Raw genomic sequence first — 19063 nt, forward strand, 5'->3', positions numbered from 1 at the left:
TTAGTGGCAGCAAGTTGAATGAATCACTCGTACAATATCGACCAGCATGTCTGTGTACCCTTTGGCATCTAGTAACTTAAGCGTCTTCTGAGTTAGCTGTTGTTAACAACGATAACAGGACATCATTCGTGACGTTTCTTAATGTGAAGGGTTCTTCAAGGCTGGCTGTACCTACATAGAGTGATTTGAGGGTGATTCAAGGCCATTTACCACTCTGACTTGCATCTAATCTACTTGCGGGGTGGTCGGGTAGCCTAGTGGTTAAAGCGTTCGCTTGTCATGCTGAAGACCCGGGTTCAATTCCTGACATGGGTACAATGTGTGAAGCCCATTTCTGGTGTCCCCCGCCATGATATTGCTGGAATATTGCTAAAAGTGGCGTAAAACCATACTCACTCACTCACTCTTATCTACTTGCAAAGTGCGGACAGCATACACATCTGAAAACACACTTCCAGCCAGCCTCCAAACCTGTTCAGTAATTGTAGCGGCCATAAAATTTCCAAGTCCTGTGATGGGATTCGAACCACGGACCTTCTGATCCGAGGTCAGACGCCTTGTCCACATGACCAAAGAGGTTAACCCCGTCAGCAAGCTGACAAGTTAAAGATGTCATCTGTGGGATGACTCCACACCCTGCTACATACTCCTCCGTCAACAGAAGGCACATCCCGGGCCGCATAGTAGGGTACTGAGGCTTATTTTGCTCAAATTTAATATGAACGTGCTCAGCCCCACGTCGGGCGCCAATGTCGCGGCCATAAAATTTCCAAGTCCCGTGATAAGATTTGAACCATGGACCTTCTGATCCGAGGTCGGACTCCTTGTCCACATGACCAAAGAGGTTAACCCTGTCAGCAAGCTGTCAAGTTAAGGATGTCATCTGTGGGATGACTCCACGCCCTGCTACATAATCAAGAACGGAGCACATGCCTCTTTCAAGATATTCAACTTTGACAAATTCTGGACACTTTTGAGTGCACTGAGATTTGTTACAAGCCTGTTGTTTAGAGCTGCTGCCACCGACTGGGGCCACTGTAACGCCTTTTGTGATTGTAACCCTAAAACTGTGTTTTAGTATAACGTGTTAGTCATTCACTAATCTTGTGAGGTTATTTACTGATTTCACAAATTTGTTCTGCGTGAACCGATTTCTGGGTTAAGCTTCATATTCCACTCAGTATCCACATGTGGAATCACGCCGCTTTTAGCAATATTCAAGCAATATCACGGCAGGGGACGCCAGAAATGGTGGCATCACATGAAGTTTCAAAGCCAAAAAACACATACTGTGGTTTTTTTAATAATGGAAACTACTTCAGCTTGAAATTTTTGATATAATTCTACAATCCTAGTAGAATCTTTTTTGCCTCTTTGGTCTAAAACATACAAGATATTTTGTGAAAAGTCTCAAACCCTTATGTTAAGCATTGATACTGGCATGATTTTGTAATCACTGCACAACCAGAACTGTCCCAAATCAGGAGTGTTTAAATAACATACTGTCAACCTATCACTGATGTAAATCGGTCAAGTCAAGAATCATAGACTAAAAAGCAAATCGTCAAAGATACGAGGCATACTATCAAACAAAATGGCCATCAATTTCCATTTTACAACAGGTCGTGAATTGCTTATGCACCTGTGCAAAGTGATTTACCGTGTCTTAGATGACTGTGCCACTGTTGCCCCCTATATATATTTCAAGATTGTCAGTAAAAACATGAAAAAAGGAACAGCACAGTTGATAAAATCAGCGAGGACTGATTTCTGTGTACAGATACAGAATGAAATCCTGGTCTTACCTTGTAGATAACATAACCAATAGTGAGAAGGTCAAGGCCTTCCTTCCTCTTCTTCCTGCGGTCCTTCTGCAGCAGTGCTGTGATCATGGTGCACATCTCATCATCGTCGTCATCATCAGGGTCGGTCAAGGTCACTCGGAACTGGGGATTTGTCCAGAAGGAATCTAGGAGAAAGACACACAATGATCACAAAACTTGTCACACAATGATCACAAAACATGTCACACAATGATCACAAAACATGTCACACAATGATGACAAAACATGTCACACAATGATCACAAAACATGTCACACAATCGATACAAAACTTGTCACACAATCAGCAAAAAAACATGTCACACAATCAGCAAAATTCATGTCACACAATCGATATAAAACTTGTCACACAATCATCACAAAACATATCAAACATTTCCTTGTGTCTAAGTTCATGATAAGATGGTCACACTTAGTGAATTACAATAGGGATTTATCTAGACCTGCTCAGAAGCCGATATTCAGCCCCAAAAGTGCATCAAATGTCAGTAAAATCTATCCAGCTATATGACAGCATCTCGTAAATAATTAAGTCTGGACCAGACAGTCCATTGATTCATATGAGCAACTATCCCCGCTGTTGGGATATGATGACAGGGAATCAACCAAGTACGCAAGCCTGCCTCAATCTATTAAGTCGCCTAAGTTGACGCTGACTCACCAAGGTAGTTGCGGCAGCCACCAGCGTTGACCCTTCTCTTCCAGTCAGCATGCTGAATATTGACCTCCCACTTCTTCTTGTTGCCCAGGTCAGCCTCATCCAAGGAGTCCGGCCCAAGGTTACAGATCTCCAGCTTGGTGAAGTTTTCCTTGAAGTCTGAGAAGGCCATCCTGAAGATCAGTCAGAGAATCAGTGAGCTAAGGTACCGACCATGTGGGGTGCGGATGTTATCCTGATGTGTGTTTGTGTTATCCTGATGTATGTGTGTTATCTGATGTGTGAGTTCGAATGTGCGTGGGGGGGGGAGATCCTGATATCCTGAAGACAGGGTTCGTGGGTGTTATCCTGATGTGCATGGGGAGGTTATTATCCTGATATCCTGAAGTCAGGGTTCGTGGGTGGTGTGGTGGTGGTGGTTTTCTCCATGAGATGTTGGCTTGTGAACTCACCAGAACTCTCCATCATCATCGAAGGTCAGACCCATCTCCTCCTTCTCCTCGGGTGAAATGAGGGACCATTCTTGGGACCTGTCAACACAAACACAACCATATCACTGCCGCCAACACAAACAAGTCAACAATCCAGACAATCTTAGGGCTAAGAATACAATGGGGTGGGGTGCAGCCAGCTCCCTCCCTAGTACTCACTGGTCACTCCACGCCCCATTCCACTCGGCCTCATTACCCCAGGGGTTTCTGATCCTCACCATGGGGATCTGCCCCGACACCCGGGACGTCTGAACATCGATCTGCAACATCAACACACAGTCATCAGTCATACTCTTCCACCAAGTATCAAGGCATTATTCAAGGTCCATGCTATGGTGCAAGTTTAGTCAGAATTTACAGCTTTGTTGAAACATGCAGCTCCAAGTTTTGTTTATTTACAACATAGATGAAGAATAAACAAATAAATGAATATTGAAAATATTTATATAAATTACTGATAATATGCCCACAGTGGAATCTGTCTGAACCAGACTTGTTTTTGAATGAAAGTTTAATCCGGTTTAGGCAGAGGTCTGGAATAGATTACAATGTACTTCATGATGAATTAACAAAGAAAATTTGGACGGAACATCAAGCCTGGTTCTGACAGATATACCTGTAATTTGCACAACTGAAATACCATTTCAGAATTAAATAAAAGTCATGCCATGAAACAGAGCATACTTTCGGAGAAAGATAGTAAAAGATAAAGTTAATTTTTTTAGAGTGAGTATGGTTTTATGCCGCTTTTAGCAATATTCCAGCAATATCATGGCGGGGGACACCAGAAATGGGCTTCACACATTGTACCCATGTGGGGGATCGAACCTGGGTTTTCGGCGTGCCGAGTGGATGCATTAACCACTAGGCTACCGACCGCCCCAACATTTTTAAGAATAGAAAGTAAGTAATGAAATACTTGTCAAGAAATCAAATTTCCTCCAATTTTAACTTTCTTAGTTGAAGGAAGACCTCAGCATACAGAGTAAATAGGATATGTGAAATGCTAAGAGAGTCTGTAGGTGAAGAACTTTATACAGTCATGAAGAGCATTTAGTCATCTCAGAAGAAAATAAAGACAACAGTAGAATCAAGACCTAAGCACATATCTATACAGCAGATTTACCGTATTCGACGTAATAAGCGCCCAGGGCGCTCGCAAAATTAGAAATAGGGGGGCTCTTATTAGAATATTATTTTGGTGGAAAAAACAACAGAGTTGAAAGATCGTTAATTTTGTGGTTTAGGCTGACAGCCTGAAATGTTTATATACGACATATATATTTTTCCAGAATTTAATTGCCCATAATTAAGGGTACATATAACACATGATCGAGTGCGTATTATACGCGAATAAATAAGTCTTGTGTCCATTGATCAATCGGAAGGGGTGCTAATAGGATTGTTCACTTGCCAATATATTAGCAAATATCGCCGTGGGCGCTTATTAGAGCGGGGCGCTTATTACGTCGAATACGGTATTATGCAAACATTATCCACTTATTTAAAACCTGTACAAAACTTATTTCAAATTAACTTAACTTCTTTCTCAAAATAATCAAATAAAAGAACCGTAAGTGACATAGTTTTCATAGTCCAAATGAGAACTAAACTCAGTCTTAAAATGTTGACTTTTTAATGCATTAACTCTGTAACTGATGAACGTTTAACCACAACACCCAATATACATCAGACTGATAATACTGCATTTAACAACTCTCTATGAATCAGTGAAGCCCTTACTTCTCATTGGAATAACGTTATTGGTACAATACTAAATGTATGTGTGAAACAAAACTATTGTGAAAATTCAATACAAAAAGAAACAAGAAAATTTCTACCAACATTTTTTCTCAATGAAAAATAAAATACCCGTATTGGTATTGCTTTACTGAGAAATATCAATTTCCACACCTGCCAAACTCTCATATTTCCTTATAACGTGCAATCTTATTAAAATTAGATCTTTGTGCCCATGGATCTGAAGGCATCCCACTGCAGATCGCGTTACAAGGACCTTTCATCCAACCAATCAAATGGCTGCTTACAAGATTGTGAAAGCGAAAGTCCAAATGTGTTTTCTAATCATTCAACCTCGAAAAGATTAACATGAGGCATTCCAAATACAACAGTGACAGGCTGTACGACCGATTCTGTTGAAAAAAATCATCAGTCTCAAGTCAATGGGATTAACATTTAAAATGTGGCTTTTCACAGCCCATTCAAAGTATTGCCATACAACCTTAGCTATTTATTAGTCATTCCAAAATTTCTTTTGTCCAGTTTTCAAACTTTGAAAAAAATATTTTTCAAAGTGCTGTCTGCAATTGTTGTCAGTTTGAAACTAGAGCATTAAACCTCGAGAAAAGCTAGTTCCTGAATGGCTAATGTCGACTTCCTGTCAGTCATTTCAAAGTTCGCGAAAGGATGTTCTGACGTGATCTCTAATTGGATGTCCACAAATCTTTGGGTAGCGGTAGTGAACACTAAGATCTGATTTTAATGAGATTGTTACAAGAAGAAAAGAAAGATATGTATTTATATGTTCAAGTTGGATGCAACACAGCATCTTAAGATCTTGCCACAGAGTCAACAAGCCTCAAGCTGCTTTCAACATGCACAAACAAGAAACAGTAGCAAAGCATGTTCCTCAAACTCTAACACACCCTTCGTGGGAGCACTATATCCATCTGTTTGAAAAACGTAAAATAAAAATCTCAAACTTTGAAACATAAACAAAACTAATAAAGTATGTTTCCGATGAGTCAGTATGAACAGAAAATATATCTTCCTACAAAGTTTTGCCATTAGGGTTTTACCTATACATAAAACAGACACACAAACTTTTAAAACAACATGTTTCTGTTTTGCTAAATCAGCACATTACCATCGAAATGTTATGCTTAAAAAATATGCTTAAAGGTTTCCTCCATGTTTTGGAAAGAGCCTGCAGATCAAACAACATTATTTCCAGCAACAAACAAGAACACAGAATACATAGGTAAAACCCTTAGTGATGCAGTGATCATAGTAATTATTGAGGCCTGTCAAAAGTTAAATGAAGCTGCAAATCTTAGTAGTTACTGTGACCACGTACAGATCCCTACATCCCACCCCACCCCTTGCAACTAAATTTGAACATTAAAAAAACATTTACAACCCATAAAATAACCCCCAGTAGTGTTTTTACATGATCTTTTTTTTTAAGATGTTAAACCCCAACCATTTAACAAACAGAATGAGTATTCAACGACATGCTTCCTGAAGCATATTCCAGTGATCTGTAATCAATGCTAGAGGTGCAATGATTACATGTTGATCAGCAATGTTCCAGTAATATCCTGGTGACCTGTCAATCGAGTCTGGACCAGACAAACCAGTGACTGAAAGCATGATCAACAATCCATCTCATAGGGTCACAATGACCTTCAATCAGCCATAGGGTCACGATGACCTGCAATCAGCCACAGGGTCACGATGACCTGCAATCAGCCACAGGGTCATGATGACCTCCAATCAGCCATAGCGTCACGATGACCTCCAATCAGCCATAGCGTCACGATGACCTGCAATCAGCCATAGGGTCACGATGACCTGCAATCAACCACAGGGTCACAATGACCTGCAATCAACCACAGGGGCACGATGACCTGCAATCAGCCATAGTGTCACGATGACCTGCAATTAGCCACAGGTCACGATGACCTACAATCAGCCAAGTCACAGAGTATGACCGCCCGAGCCAAATTAGTCACCTCTTACAACAGTGTTGGATTTTACTCTGCTTTTAGCAATATTCCAGCAATATCACAGCAGGGGACACCAGAAATGGGCTTCACACATTGTACCCATGTGGGGAATTGAACCCAGGCCTTCAGCGTGATGAGGGAACGCTTTAACCACTAGGCTACCCCAAAGCCCCTATCTTACAACAAGCAGTAGACAAGATAGAGTGCTGCGCCCTATTCCACAAAGCGATTTTAGCACTAAGTGGATCATTGCTCCCAAACTTTAACAAAGACTTCTGACAACTGTAGCGCTAAAATCGCTTTGTGGAAAGGGGACCCTGGGGACTTATCAAGTAATAAAGTAACTAAACAATCTTTCATAAGCAATCTCACAAACTAAATCACCCCAGATATAGCTTCATCAATCTTTTGACAAGACCCATAACAGAACAGAGAGCTACTAAAGCGCCTGATTTGAACATGCTTGAACACAGTGATGACACAGGACTCCTGTGCCAGGACAATATGTGCCAATCTCTACACGTGGACTATTCTCAAAACAACACTGCTATATCCAACAGTCTGTGCATCCACTTACACGCATCTTATCATCAACCTGTGTACGCAGAATGATTAATGCAAAACAAAATAACTTAGATGTAGAAGTAAAAGAAACATTTTAATGACAAACAAGGGCTTAGAACAAACATGAAACCTTCCATGACATCTACACACAAATCAGCTCCTGTTACTGTTAGACTGTATATAACACTGAGGTCAGCAATAATACAGCAATGTTGCTGAACTCAGTACATAATCAAGTCTCAATCAGGCAGGTCTGGGGCTGATCCAATTCCGCTTTTAAGTGAGCGAATATGGTTTTATGCCACTTCTAGCAATTCCAGCAATATTCCATCGGATGACACCAGAAATCACACACTTTACCCAAGTGGGGAGTAAAACCTGGGACTTCATGGCCATGAGTGAACACCGGAGCCACTAGGCTACCCAACTGCTCCTGGTTTCATGTGTTTGTTTGTTTGTTGTTTAACGCCGCACTTGGCAATATTCCAGCTATATGACGGCGGTCTGTAAATAATCGAGTCTGGACCAGACAATCCAGTGATTGACATCATGAGCATCGATGCACGCAATTGGGATTGATGACATGCATCAACCAAGTCAGCAAGCCTGACCACCCAATCCCGTTAGTCGCCTCTTACGACAAGCATAGTCACCTTTTACGGCAAGCATGGTTTGCTGAAGACCTATTCTACCCCGGATCTTCATGGGTCGGTTTCATTTGTAGGATTAGTTACCATGGTTACAGTCTCAGACAGCTACATCGCATAATTCATGATCAAGTATTAGTGATTGTAACATTCATGAACAGCTCCTCCCCTGGGATAGCTCTGGCCATGAGGGGCTGATGGCAGAAGCAGCGATCCTATGCCGTATGAACACACACAGTCAGTCAGGTCACACAATGTGACCACCAATACCCATTCAAGTCTTGGAGAAAGCATTTGTTTCTAAGGACCAATACTGAATAAGTATCCCAATGGAGATTTTGGATAATCAATCGAAGGGAACTGTGAAGTTTATCAAGTGACATATATTCATAAAACGATGGCTACATGTAAAGTATGGTTTTACGCCGCTTTTAGCAATATTCCAGCAATATCACGTCGGTGGACACCAGAAATGGGCTTCACACGTTGTACCCATGTCGGGCATCGGACCCGGGTCTTCGGCGTGACGAGCGAACGCTTTAACCACTAGGCTACCCGACCGCCCCTCATTGAAAGATGTAAGCTAGGTGTGGTTCATTACATCATTCAAAGACAAAATAGCTGGTCTTGACTTATTTTTTCACTATTTCCACAATCAATAAAGGCAAACACTTAATGCTGAAACACAAAACATATTCATTTATGATTTCTCAACAACATTCTTCTGCTAAACATGCTTGGTTCTACGATATTCCTACGGGAGAAAGTGTATGATCATCGCTGGCAGGTCCAGAGGAGGATACAGATGGTGCACACCCCGTTTAGTCAGAAGCTGTATCGGTCAACCCATATCTGTCTACCTATGAATATTTGTTCACTTGTGATTTGGGAAGTGTGAAAGCTCTTTTTAAACAGTTCTGGATCCGCCTCTGATGATCCCATCTACAGCCATGCTACGATAGCTTCTATTAGGAGTTGACCATTAACAAACCCTAAGATATGCAAAGAATAAGAAAATGGAACACTAGTGTCTACATGATCCATATGAGGCATCCCTCGACCTCCTAGACAGGCATGCTTCAGAGACAAAGTCCATCCCCCTAGCTCTGTATGCAATCTCATTAAAATCAGACCTTAGTTCTCGCTACCGCTAAACAAAGATCTGAAGACATCCCATTAGGGGTCACATCAGAACGACCTTTCATCCGACCAATGAGAGCGTCGCTTACCAGATCATGAAAGTGACAGTCGGAATGTGATTTCTAATCATAAAACCTCGAAAACTTTAACACGGGGTATTCTGAACGATAGTTACAGGTTTAACGACTGAATCCATACAATCTAGGCCATCCATTAGCCATTCCAGAATTTTCTTTTGTTTAGGTTTTAAATTTGTAATCGAGAATTTGTGAAAATATGTTTGAAGCGTAGTCGCCAATTTGAAATTAGTGCTGTAAAGCACGAGAAAGCTGCCTTCTGATTGGTCATTCTATTTGTCGGTCAAAGTTCGCGCAAGGTCAGTCTGACGTGACCCGTAATGGGATGTCCTCAGATCTTTGTTTCGCGGTAGCGAGAACTAAGGTCTGATTTTAATGAGACTGGCTCTGTATGAGGCATCCCTCCACCTCCTACACAGGCATGCTACAGAGAAACTACAAAATCATTTTGGCATAATTTCATTTCCATGCTATATCACTATGATCACCTAGAACTAGTTGTACACGCATCAGTATCTACCCACCAGTTTCACTGCAGTGACACTGTAGGCGTGGCCTACCACCAGACCATTGGTCAGCTCCGCCTCCAAGGCTTGACCATCAGGCTGGAAATAAAGAATAACATCCAGTTGTCTGTCAAAGTAGCTTACCAAAATGCACAAATGTGTTTACAATGTCTATAAACAAATAATTTAATGAGAACTGCAAAAAAAAGAATAATTTCAACTATCTGCATCTATCAAAAGAATATTCTTTCCATCAAGTTACGCATGATGCTGAATGAGTGAACATTAAAACCCAAAATTGAATTGTTTATTACAGTCTATTAACGACAGACCAATGTATTCCTATGTTTAAAGGGTGGGCAACTACAAGCCTAATTAACAATTATCATTTAAAAACAAAAATAGATATGCTGTCTGATTTTCACACAAAAATATATTTCAAGAGCTATTTTTAGAAAAATTATCCTCAAATTTCTCTGCCAGCATCCCATATTTTTCATCTTCCTCCTGCCTCTTGGTGTTGACCAATAAAAGATGCAAAACAACCGGTTAATTATTTGGTTACAAAATAACTATTTGGGACACATGATGCCCTGCGAGAGGACGTCCTGGAAATAGGATCCTCACATCTATGGAGCATCCCATGAGAGCTGATCTGTCAAATGCCTTCAACATGATCCGGAGCAGATTTGGGGGGGCTTTAGGGAGATCGAACATCTCTGTCACACCTCCTGTAAAGTCCTCCATAGCTTCACTGGTGCTGCCGCCCTTAAGGGATTCATAGGATCCACACAGTCTGGAAAATACACATAACTCTGAGTCTCATCACAATAACATTGCACCCAGGGTAAGCGTGAGTGAGTGAGCTGGGTTATCGCCACTCCAACAGTATTTCAGTTTTTCATGACATGTCGGCTCAATGTGGGAGAAAGCCCGAAGTTATTGATGCAGGTTAAGACGTTTACCACTTCGGTGAAACCCACAAGCATTGGTATGGTGCTGACAAACTAAGAAACACTTCAGGGATATGAACCCAGGATCATAGCTTTCTGGTACAGCAAAGGGACACAACTCTGCATAACAAATAGCAGTGCCATTGTGTGTAAGTGAGTGAGTTGTGTTTCACACCGCTTTTAACAGTATTCCAGTTATATCACGGCGTGTCAGCTTAATGTGGGGGGAAAGCCCTAAGTGATGCAGGTCTCAGATGTTTACCACTTATGTGAAACCCACGAGCACGGGTATGGTGCTGACAAATCTAGCATTTCATGTTTGAAGATGAACAGAAAGAATATGAAGAAAGAAACACTAAAACACAACAGTACACTTGACAAAATAAGATCCAGAGTGAAATCCTGCTCTTACAATCTGGGGGTGGGGATGGAGGAAGGAGAGAGTAAGACCCTCCTAGAAGAAGGCTGGGGTCTTTAACCCAAAAGTCAATACTACTGGTCACTGTATATATATTTGCCATGTGTCATAATATTTTATTCACAAACAAATGTACTTCAATCATTTAAAATCCAGAGAACTTACTTGGCATAAGCCTTTTCCAGCAATGCGCTCCAGAATTCATTCCTCTCCACAGAGTGCATGAATACTAGCTGGTTGTGGTATGTAGGAAGCCTGTCATCAACAATGACCTCCACCCAGTCTCCCTGGTGCCAGATGTTGAACTTGAACAACCCACAGTATTCATCTGTGAAGTTCTGTTCAGGGGGAACAACTCTTGCCAACAGCTTGTTGTTACATGTAAGGGAGGCAACTGCAGCCAACAGCCAGCAATCTCCTGCAAAAGGTATTGGAATATATTTTTGATATTAAAAAAAGCAAAAATAGTCAGTTTTATTTCCTCAAACATTTCATAATTAAAATGTTGTGCCATTGCACTGTTGCACACCTGCATATGTATTGTGATATTGCGCTGTTGCACACCTAGATATATATTGTGATATTACACTGTTGCACACCTAGATATATATTGTGATATTGCACTGTTGCACACCTAGATATATATTGTGATATTGCACTGTTGCACACCTGGATATGTATTGTGATATTGCGCTGTTGCACACCTGGATATGTATTGTGATATTGCACTGTTGCACACCTGGATATGTATTGTGATATTGCGCTGTTGCACACCTGGATATGTATTGTGATATTGCTCTGTTGCACACCTGGATATGTATTGTGATATTGCACTGTTGCACACCTGGATATGTATTGTGATATTACACTGTCACACCTGGATATGTATTGTGATATTGCACTGTTTTACACCTGCATATGTATTGTGATATTGCACTGTCACACCTGCATATGTATTGTGATATTGCACTGTCACACCTGGATATATATTGGGATATTACACTGTTGCACACCTGCATATGTATTGTGATATTGCACTGTTGCACACCTGCATATGTATTGTGATATTGCACTGTTGCACACCTGCATATGTATTGTGATATTGCACTGTTGCACACCTGGATATATATTGTGAACCACCGTATGAAATATTGTCCTCGTATGCCCCATACCCGTCATACTCTTGACTTGAATATACTGATATACCCGAAATACAATCATACTACTCTATGTAATCATAAACCATCCTATGACATATAGTCCTCGTATGCCCCATACACATTTTACTCTTACTCCTATTTAATTGCCTCATCATTCACTCCACCCTATAACACCCTGTCTCTTCCTACATACCAGCTGATAACAGGCGTCCATAATCTTCCCCTATATAGTCAGTCTAATTTCCCTGTGGAGAATCCGGGGGGCATGGGTGGCCCAGTCATCTAGGGCACTGCGATTTGCTGTGCAGAGTTGCGTCCCTTGGGCACGCCAGAAACTTATGACGGTGGGTTCGAATCGCGGTTAACCCTGATTGTTTCTAGGTTTGTCAGCACCATACCCGTGTTCGTGGGTTTCACCGAAGTGGTAAACGTCTGAGACCTGCATCACTTCGGGCTTTCCTCCCACATTAAGCTGACACGCCGTAATATAACTGGAATAATGTTAAAAGCGGCGTTAAACCCAACTCGCTCACTCACTGTGGAGAATCCGGACCACTAAAGGCTCCTCGCACACTGTGCTTGTCCTAAGAGCTGACTAGACTGAGGATCGGATGGTCACAATGTGACAATATAGCACAACTCATTGCTCATGCTATCAAACACTGGTGTGTTCACTGGTGTTTCCTAGTTCACTTCAACCTGATTCACTCACTCTCCTACATCCCCCCCCCCCCCCCCACACACACACACACACACACACACTTACACACTTACCGAGTTCACCCTGCTGCACATCAAACCTGCTGGCTCCCTCTGAGATCCACTGGGGGTCATCACAAATTTCCTGAAAACAGAGAGACAAATATTAATCAATCATGACAGCATGAAGGATAAAAGTATTTCATTTCTTTCATTCAAGCTCACTATATGCAAGAACAATTGTTTTCTTCACTCAATACAGATTGAGTTGAGCAGACACTTTGAAGGCATCAACATCACCCTAGAAATGTCAGCAGCAATATTTCCCCAACACGTGAGTAATCATCAATAAACACAGTCAGGCAATATGGCTGACATTTCAGTTGACATTAAACCTGATTATTAAGGGGAGATAACTGTCATAACAGAGCAGAGGTCAAGGTAAATGTCACGTAGAATCTACAATAGACACTGTTACAAAAAAATATTCATATCTTCAAAGGTTGAAGGTGGTTCTGATATGCTGAAAATTTTGACTTGTAGGGAATCTCCCCATTGTCACATTTACTTCTAATAAACACCTTGGTTTCGTATCACAAAATGAATTTTGCATTCCATCTGACCTGCTAGTGTCTTCTTAAAACAATCACCACCATTCCACTCTCATCCATTCACAGAATTTATTTTTTTTAACCTAATACAGTCAAGTCGCGTTAATCCGACACTTGTTAATCCGACAATCGGCTTTATCTGACACAAATGATGGGAACCAATTAATTCAGTGCTATTTAGACCCGTTAATACGACATTCTCGCACTCCGACACACCTAATTTGCAACGAATTACCGAAATCCCTCATTTATCAGTCCCGTTAATCCGACAGAGTGGTTAGCGTACTCCGTGGTCATCTGCCCGCGAGTACACAGCCCCGTGTTGTGACGAAAAATTGGGAATTTTTTTATTTTTGCAATGTCATTATTTATAAATTAAGGAATGAATGAATAAACAACATAACCATGATAACAATATAAATATTTCGTTTTTAATGATTTTACTACAGGGTACACATGGTTATTATCTATCGTGAAGACGTCCAATTTTCGATCACAAATCACCTAATTTCGTTAATCTGACATACTCGTTAATCCGACACAATCACAATCCAAATAATAGCTAGCACATTTCTCACAAGGCTCTTATTTATATTTACTGTATATACAACTAGAAATAAAATTAGTATCATTATCAACACATTAATGAAAGGTACACTATTGTTTTGCTTATGAAACAATATTTTGAAGTATTTAAACGAGGAACAGCTGGTAAGGTCTTCCAAGTGTTTATTCATTATGTGTGACACATCTTGGAAAGAGTGTGACAAACAAATGTAAATAAGATCTTCAAGACATTATCATAACAACACTTGGCTGGCAAAAGATTGCACTAATATCATTTATCAGAATACATAATTACAATAAACTACCCAACATGTTAAAGAGTCCCCTATTTCTAATTTAGAGAGCACCCTAGGCGCTTATTACGTTGAATACGGTAATTACAATAAACTACCCAACATGTTAATGCTCTCATACATGTCTAATATATCATCAAAATTAAACATGACTTAATAGGTATTAAAGACACTGTTGACACTTGCACCAAGATTAGGTCAAGTAGACCTGTACTTAGGTTGCTCTGACAAATGATCCAGCAATATTTAGAGATTTACACAGGAGTATTGCCACTCTCTATCTGCTTCGGTGTTGATACAGTCATGACTTGAGCATCTGCTAAGTCCATTTATCTTTTACAGTCATGCTCAATTTAGGGGGGATAAGATGGCTGCTGCAGGATGTGTAATAGATGCAGGAGAGGAGATTGCTGTGTCTATGGGCAGTGGCGAGGTTGGCTTCTTAGAAAACAAACCTTTTATGCTACATTTTTCAATTGCTACAGAAAGAATAAGATAATGCTGAGACAGACATGATGGGAACTGGATGATGCACATTGTAATGGCAGGTGAACAATGACCTTGACCTCAGTAGGTGCATTGAAAATAGACATTAAAAAACACATGTTCCCCGTCAAAAAGATGGAAGGAGAAAGTGACATGTCTGATAGGAAACTTAAAATGTTGTTGTTGTGTACAATAAACTCAAATAAAACTCGGACAATGAGTGCTTTGAACACAGGTGAGGTGAGGTGAAATGGGGTTTAACGTCGCGTCCTAGATTATGGCACTTATATAGCGACGTACATGCACGTGTGTGTGTGGCTGCTTGTACTAGTCCAGACTGATGCCGATTTATAGTGCTAGCACACTGAGATACCATGCCGCAGTTTAACATTAAAACCCCACTCAGACACAGTTTACTGACTCAGAGCCGACCAGTCCTTGTTTTAGCCCCTTAATGCCAAGCGCCAGACAGGGTAACAACAAGTACCATCTTTTAACGTCTTTAGGTATGACGCGGCCGGGGATCGAACCGAGGACCTTCTGCTCTCCGGGCGGACACTCTACCACTAGACCACGGAGGCGGTTGCTTTGAACACAGTGGTGCAGTCTTCAAACACAGTGGTGAAGTCTATGTATTGGTCTATGAAGTCACTTGCCACTGCAATCTTCTTACAAAGAACAAAACCTTAATTCTCAGAATAACCTAACAAATGTGCAGCCAGAGTCTTTATGATCTGGGGTCAGCTCTGTGTGTCCTAGGATGAGGACAATGAGGACGCTCTAGCTGCAGTGTGGTATGTATGTACACATGCATGTCCCTAGCCTTGCTCCACGTCCACACCGAATGATAAGTCCATGGATGTACAGTACTTCTATCATTAGAATAGGAAAGTCTAGAAAAGCGATTATTTTTTTATAGGGACAACTTGTTCTTATTATTCAGATAATCAAGAAATTATGATTTAAACTAATAATTATTGCCTAATAGACTTGTGCAAGTCTAGCATGTCCCCTTCATTGAATCCCAGCGGGGTTGTGAAAGGGAGGACTGCCATAGAGTGTGCTGTACAATTAACCAAGGTAATCTGGGTGAAAGTTCAAGGTTGTAGTGTGTGTGTACTGGTACATACTGCTTGGTCTATGGCACAGCAGGGAAAATCAACACAGAGGAGAAAGCATGTGTTGTGCAGTGGATGAATCAGACGAAATAAAAAGTGCTGTCTCGGAGATTTCTCAGCAGGGGCCATGATCGGCGGGTATTATATTATTGTGGGGGTGTTGGTGTGAGGGGTGTGACCAATCCTTGATATAACATTACAGTGATTAATGTTTAGATAGCTTTGTTGCATACCAGACACGTCCTTGTGTGGAAGGAAATATAGTGAGGAGATATTATTCGGAGGGTTAAAAATTAACAATTCACATGATGTATGTTAGGCAACATGGGTCGCTGAAAGTCATTCGATAGGGGACCGTGATCGATATCTAATCTCCTGAGAGTTTCTAGGGCTTCAGTCCTGCTCCAAACTGAAACCCATGTACAGTAACACATGTGGCAGTGTCTCCTTGGCCAAGTGTCTTTTTTCGAAATGTTCCTCTGTTCACCCAGCAGTGAATGGGTGCCCAGTAGTATAAGACGTGGTTGTTAACTTTCTAGTGCCTTACAGGCAGCTTGGGTTGTATACTCCCCAGGGAGCTGAGAATGATTGTTGTGTGCACACTGATCCATTGACTGATCCATTGACTGGGGTAATAAATATGTAAGCGCTTAGAGCATGTTTATGCATAGAGTACAGCTCCATATAAATAGATTATAATTATTATTATAATTATTATTCACTGGCCTGCTCACAGTTAGAAGTGCCATGTCGTCAATCTGTACACTATTCCCAATGTAGTCAAGCAAAGTGATTCACATGTTCTTATTCATGAAACATGAGTGAGTTGTTTTATGCTGCTTTCAGCAACATTCCAGCAACATTCCAGCACCATCACAGCAGGGGATACCAGAAATAGGTAGTCATCATGGATTTGTTTGTTTGTTGTTTAACGTCACACTCAGCCATATTTCATCTATATTACGGCAGTCATGATTGACATCATGAGCATTGAACCAATTGGGATACGATGACATACATCAACCATGTCAGGGAACCTGGCCACCCGATCCTGTTAGTCACCTCTTATGACAAGCATGGGGTTCTGAAGACCAACTCTAACCCAGATCTTCTTTGGTCAAGAGACATAATGGAAGCTTGGAAAGTACTTGAACAGAGGTAAAGTTGTCAGTGGACAGTGGCTGCACCACAGCACCAAGCCCCTGAATGTTAATTCAACTGACATGGACCCACAACCTAGCCATGTGAATATCAAACTCATTGAAACAGAATTATGCTAATGCATATGCTGCTACTATAACCTGACAGTAGACTAACATATAGTCCCATAAATAAATTATTTAAAAATATATATCTAAAAAAATTCAAATAATGCCAGAAAAATGCTTAATTTCATTCTAGACTTGAGTTGGTCTCCTTTCATAATTTATTCACTAGGGTCTGGGAGAACAAGGAACAGGACAGCTACACTTTTCAAACAAGGACAGGACAGGAGCACTGACAGCTGAGACTTACTCCTACTCCCCCAACCCCTCCCCCCCCCCAAGGTATGAGCTCTCCCTCACGTGGTGCCAGATTCATTGCTGCACCAATCACTATCTCCTTCAAATGAATTCCAGGGATGCTATTAACCCAATAAGCAGGGTACAGCACTGACATTAATCTATAATGATGAGGTGCATAATTTCCTACTATTTTGGGATTGACTGAAATATGCACGGAAAACCTATGAAGAGTGTGATGGCAGTATAATTCTCTTGTGTCCGACAAACACTGAAATCTTCTGATGATGTGTTTGTTGGTATCGGTCCTTCCATGACACATCTTAAGTCAATCTATCTCCAATGGTACAGCCGTGAATAATAGTCTAAAAGTCTCATCGTCAAATATGCAACATTGTATAACAAACAAAACTGAATTAATTCTAATTTTACAAAAGGGCCCCCTTTGCTGATGACAAAAGTGAATGAGTGAGTGAGTTTGGTTTAAGGCAGCTTTTAACTGTATTCCAGTCATATCACAGCGTGTCAGGTGATGCAGGTCTTAGACGTTTACCACTTTGGTGAAACCCACGAGCACGGGTATGGTGCTAACAAACGCAGAAACATAATCGGGGCGAACCAGGATTCGAACCCACAATCATAGGTTTTTGGCGTGCCCAAGGGATGCAACTCTGCACAGCGAATCGCAGCGCCTTAAACGACTGGGCCACCAATGCCCCCCCAAAAAGTGAATGAGAGTAGTGCCACCATGTTCTTAGGAGAACTGCAATATAACTTTTAGAACAGCACTAATTTCAGTCTTACAAGTACTGTATCCAGTCATCAATGGACTGGCCCTTGCAAATTAGAAATTGAGGGAAATATCTCAACTCCACAAAATAAAAAATACAAATATTTACATAATTAACTTATGTTCAAGACAGTCAGTAAGATTTCTCAGTGTTTTCTATAGACGGGGTGCGGTCGGGTAGCCTAGTGGTTGAAGCGTTTGCTCGTCACGCCAAAGGCCGGGTTCGATTACAGACATGGGTACAATGTGTGAAGCCCATTTCTGGTGTCCCCCGCCGTGATATTGCTGGATTATTGCTAAAAGCAGCGTAAAACCATTCTCACTCACTCAGCCTATAGACGGATGTCACATCCCCCATAAGATACAGCATTCCTCCGATCACCCTTTGTATAAAAGAACTACATATGTATGTCATAAAACCAACCTACAAGATATCAACATTCAAAAGAATTTCTATTTCAACCCATGTTAATCTTTTTGTAGCACAATCCATTAAACATAACATAAAAAAAATGGCCTTCCGTAGTTTCAACCATTAAATCAACACATCCGACACTATCAGATTTGTCCAAGAGAAAAAATGTATCTCTTTTTTCATGCAAATGTTTTAGCTATGTGATGAAAGAAAGAAGTGTTGTCCTATCGTGAAGCAACAACAACCGCCTTGTTGGCCAAGTCCCCAGAAACATTTACTAAATACTTGTGGTGTTTACCCTTCGATCCAAATACTCAATTCTCTGTTACACAAGGCTTAATCCAACCATTGCTGAACTGTCCCCTAATCTAACAAC

General features: G+C 41.0%; 1 protein-coding gene across 15 annotated transcripts in view; it reads right to left on the bottom strand.

Annotated features, from left to right (window-relative positions):
- LOC124148754 (calpain-B-like) overlaps window positions 1-19063 on the bottom strand; it is a 93016-nt gene that overhangs the window by 26325 nt on the left and 47628 nt on the right. For 13 of the 15 annotated variants that reach the window (XM_046520023.2, XM_046520026.2, XM_046520029.2 and 10 more), the window contains exons 2-10: window positions 12981-13050; window positions 11212-11464; window positions 10303-10471; window positions 9694-9774; window positions 5659-5682; window positions 3152-3252; window positions 2954-3031; window positions 2505-2674; window positions 1806-1969 (exon numbers count right to left, since the gene is read on the bottom strand). In XM_046520023.2, the coding sequence (XP_046375979.1) occupies window positions 1806-1969; window positions 2505-2674; window positions 2954-3031; window positions 3152-3252; window positions 5659-5682; window positions 9694-9774; window positions 10303-10471; window positions 11212-11464; window positions 12981-13050 (1110 nt within the window). The remainder of the gene's footprint in view (window positions 1-1805; window positions 1970-2504; window positions 2675-2953; window positions 3032-3151; window positions 3253-5658; window positions 5683-9693; window positions 9775-10302; window positions 10472-11211; window positions 11465-12980; window positions 13051-19063) is intronic. The other 2 variants (XM_046520027.2, XM_046520040.2) reach the window with 1 other exon arrangement.

Source organism: Haliotis rufescens, unplaced genomic scaffold, assembly GCF_023055435.1.
Source record: "Haliotis rufescens isolate VD_foot unplaced genomic scaffold, xgHalRufe1.0.p SCAF_3, whole genome shotgun sequence".
NCBI lineage: Eukaryota > Metazoa > Mollusca > Gastropoda > Lepetellida > Haliotidae > Haliotis > Haliotis rufescens.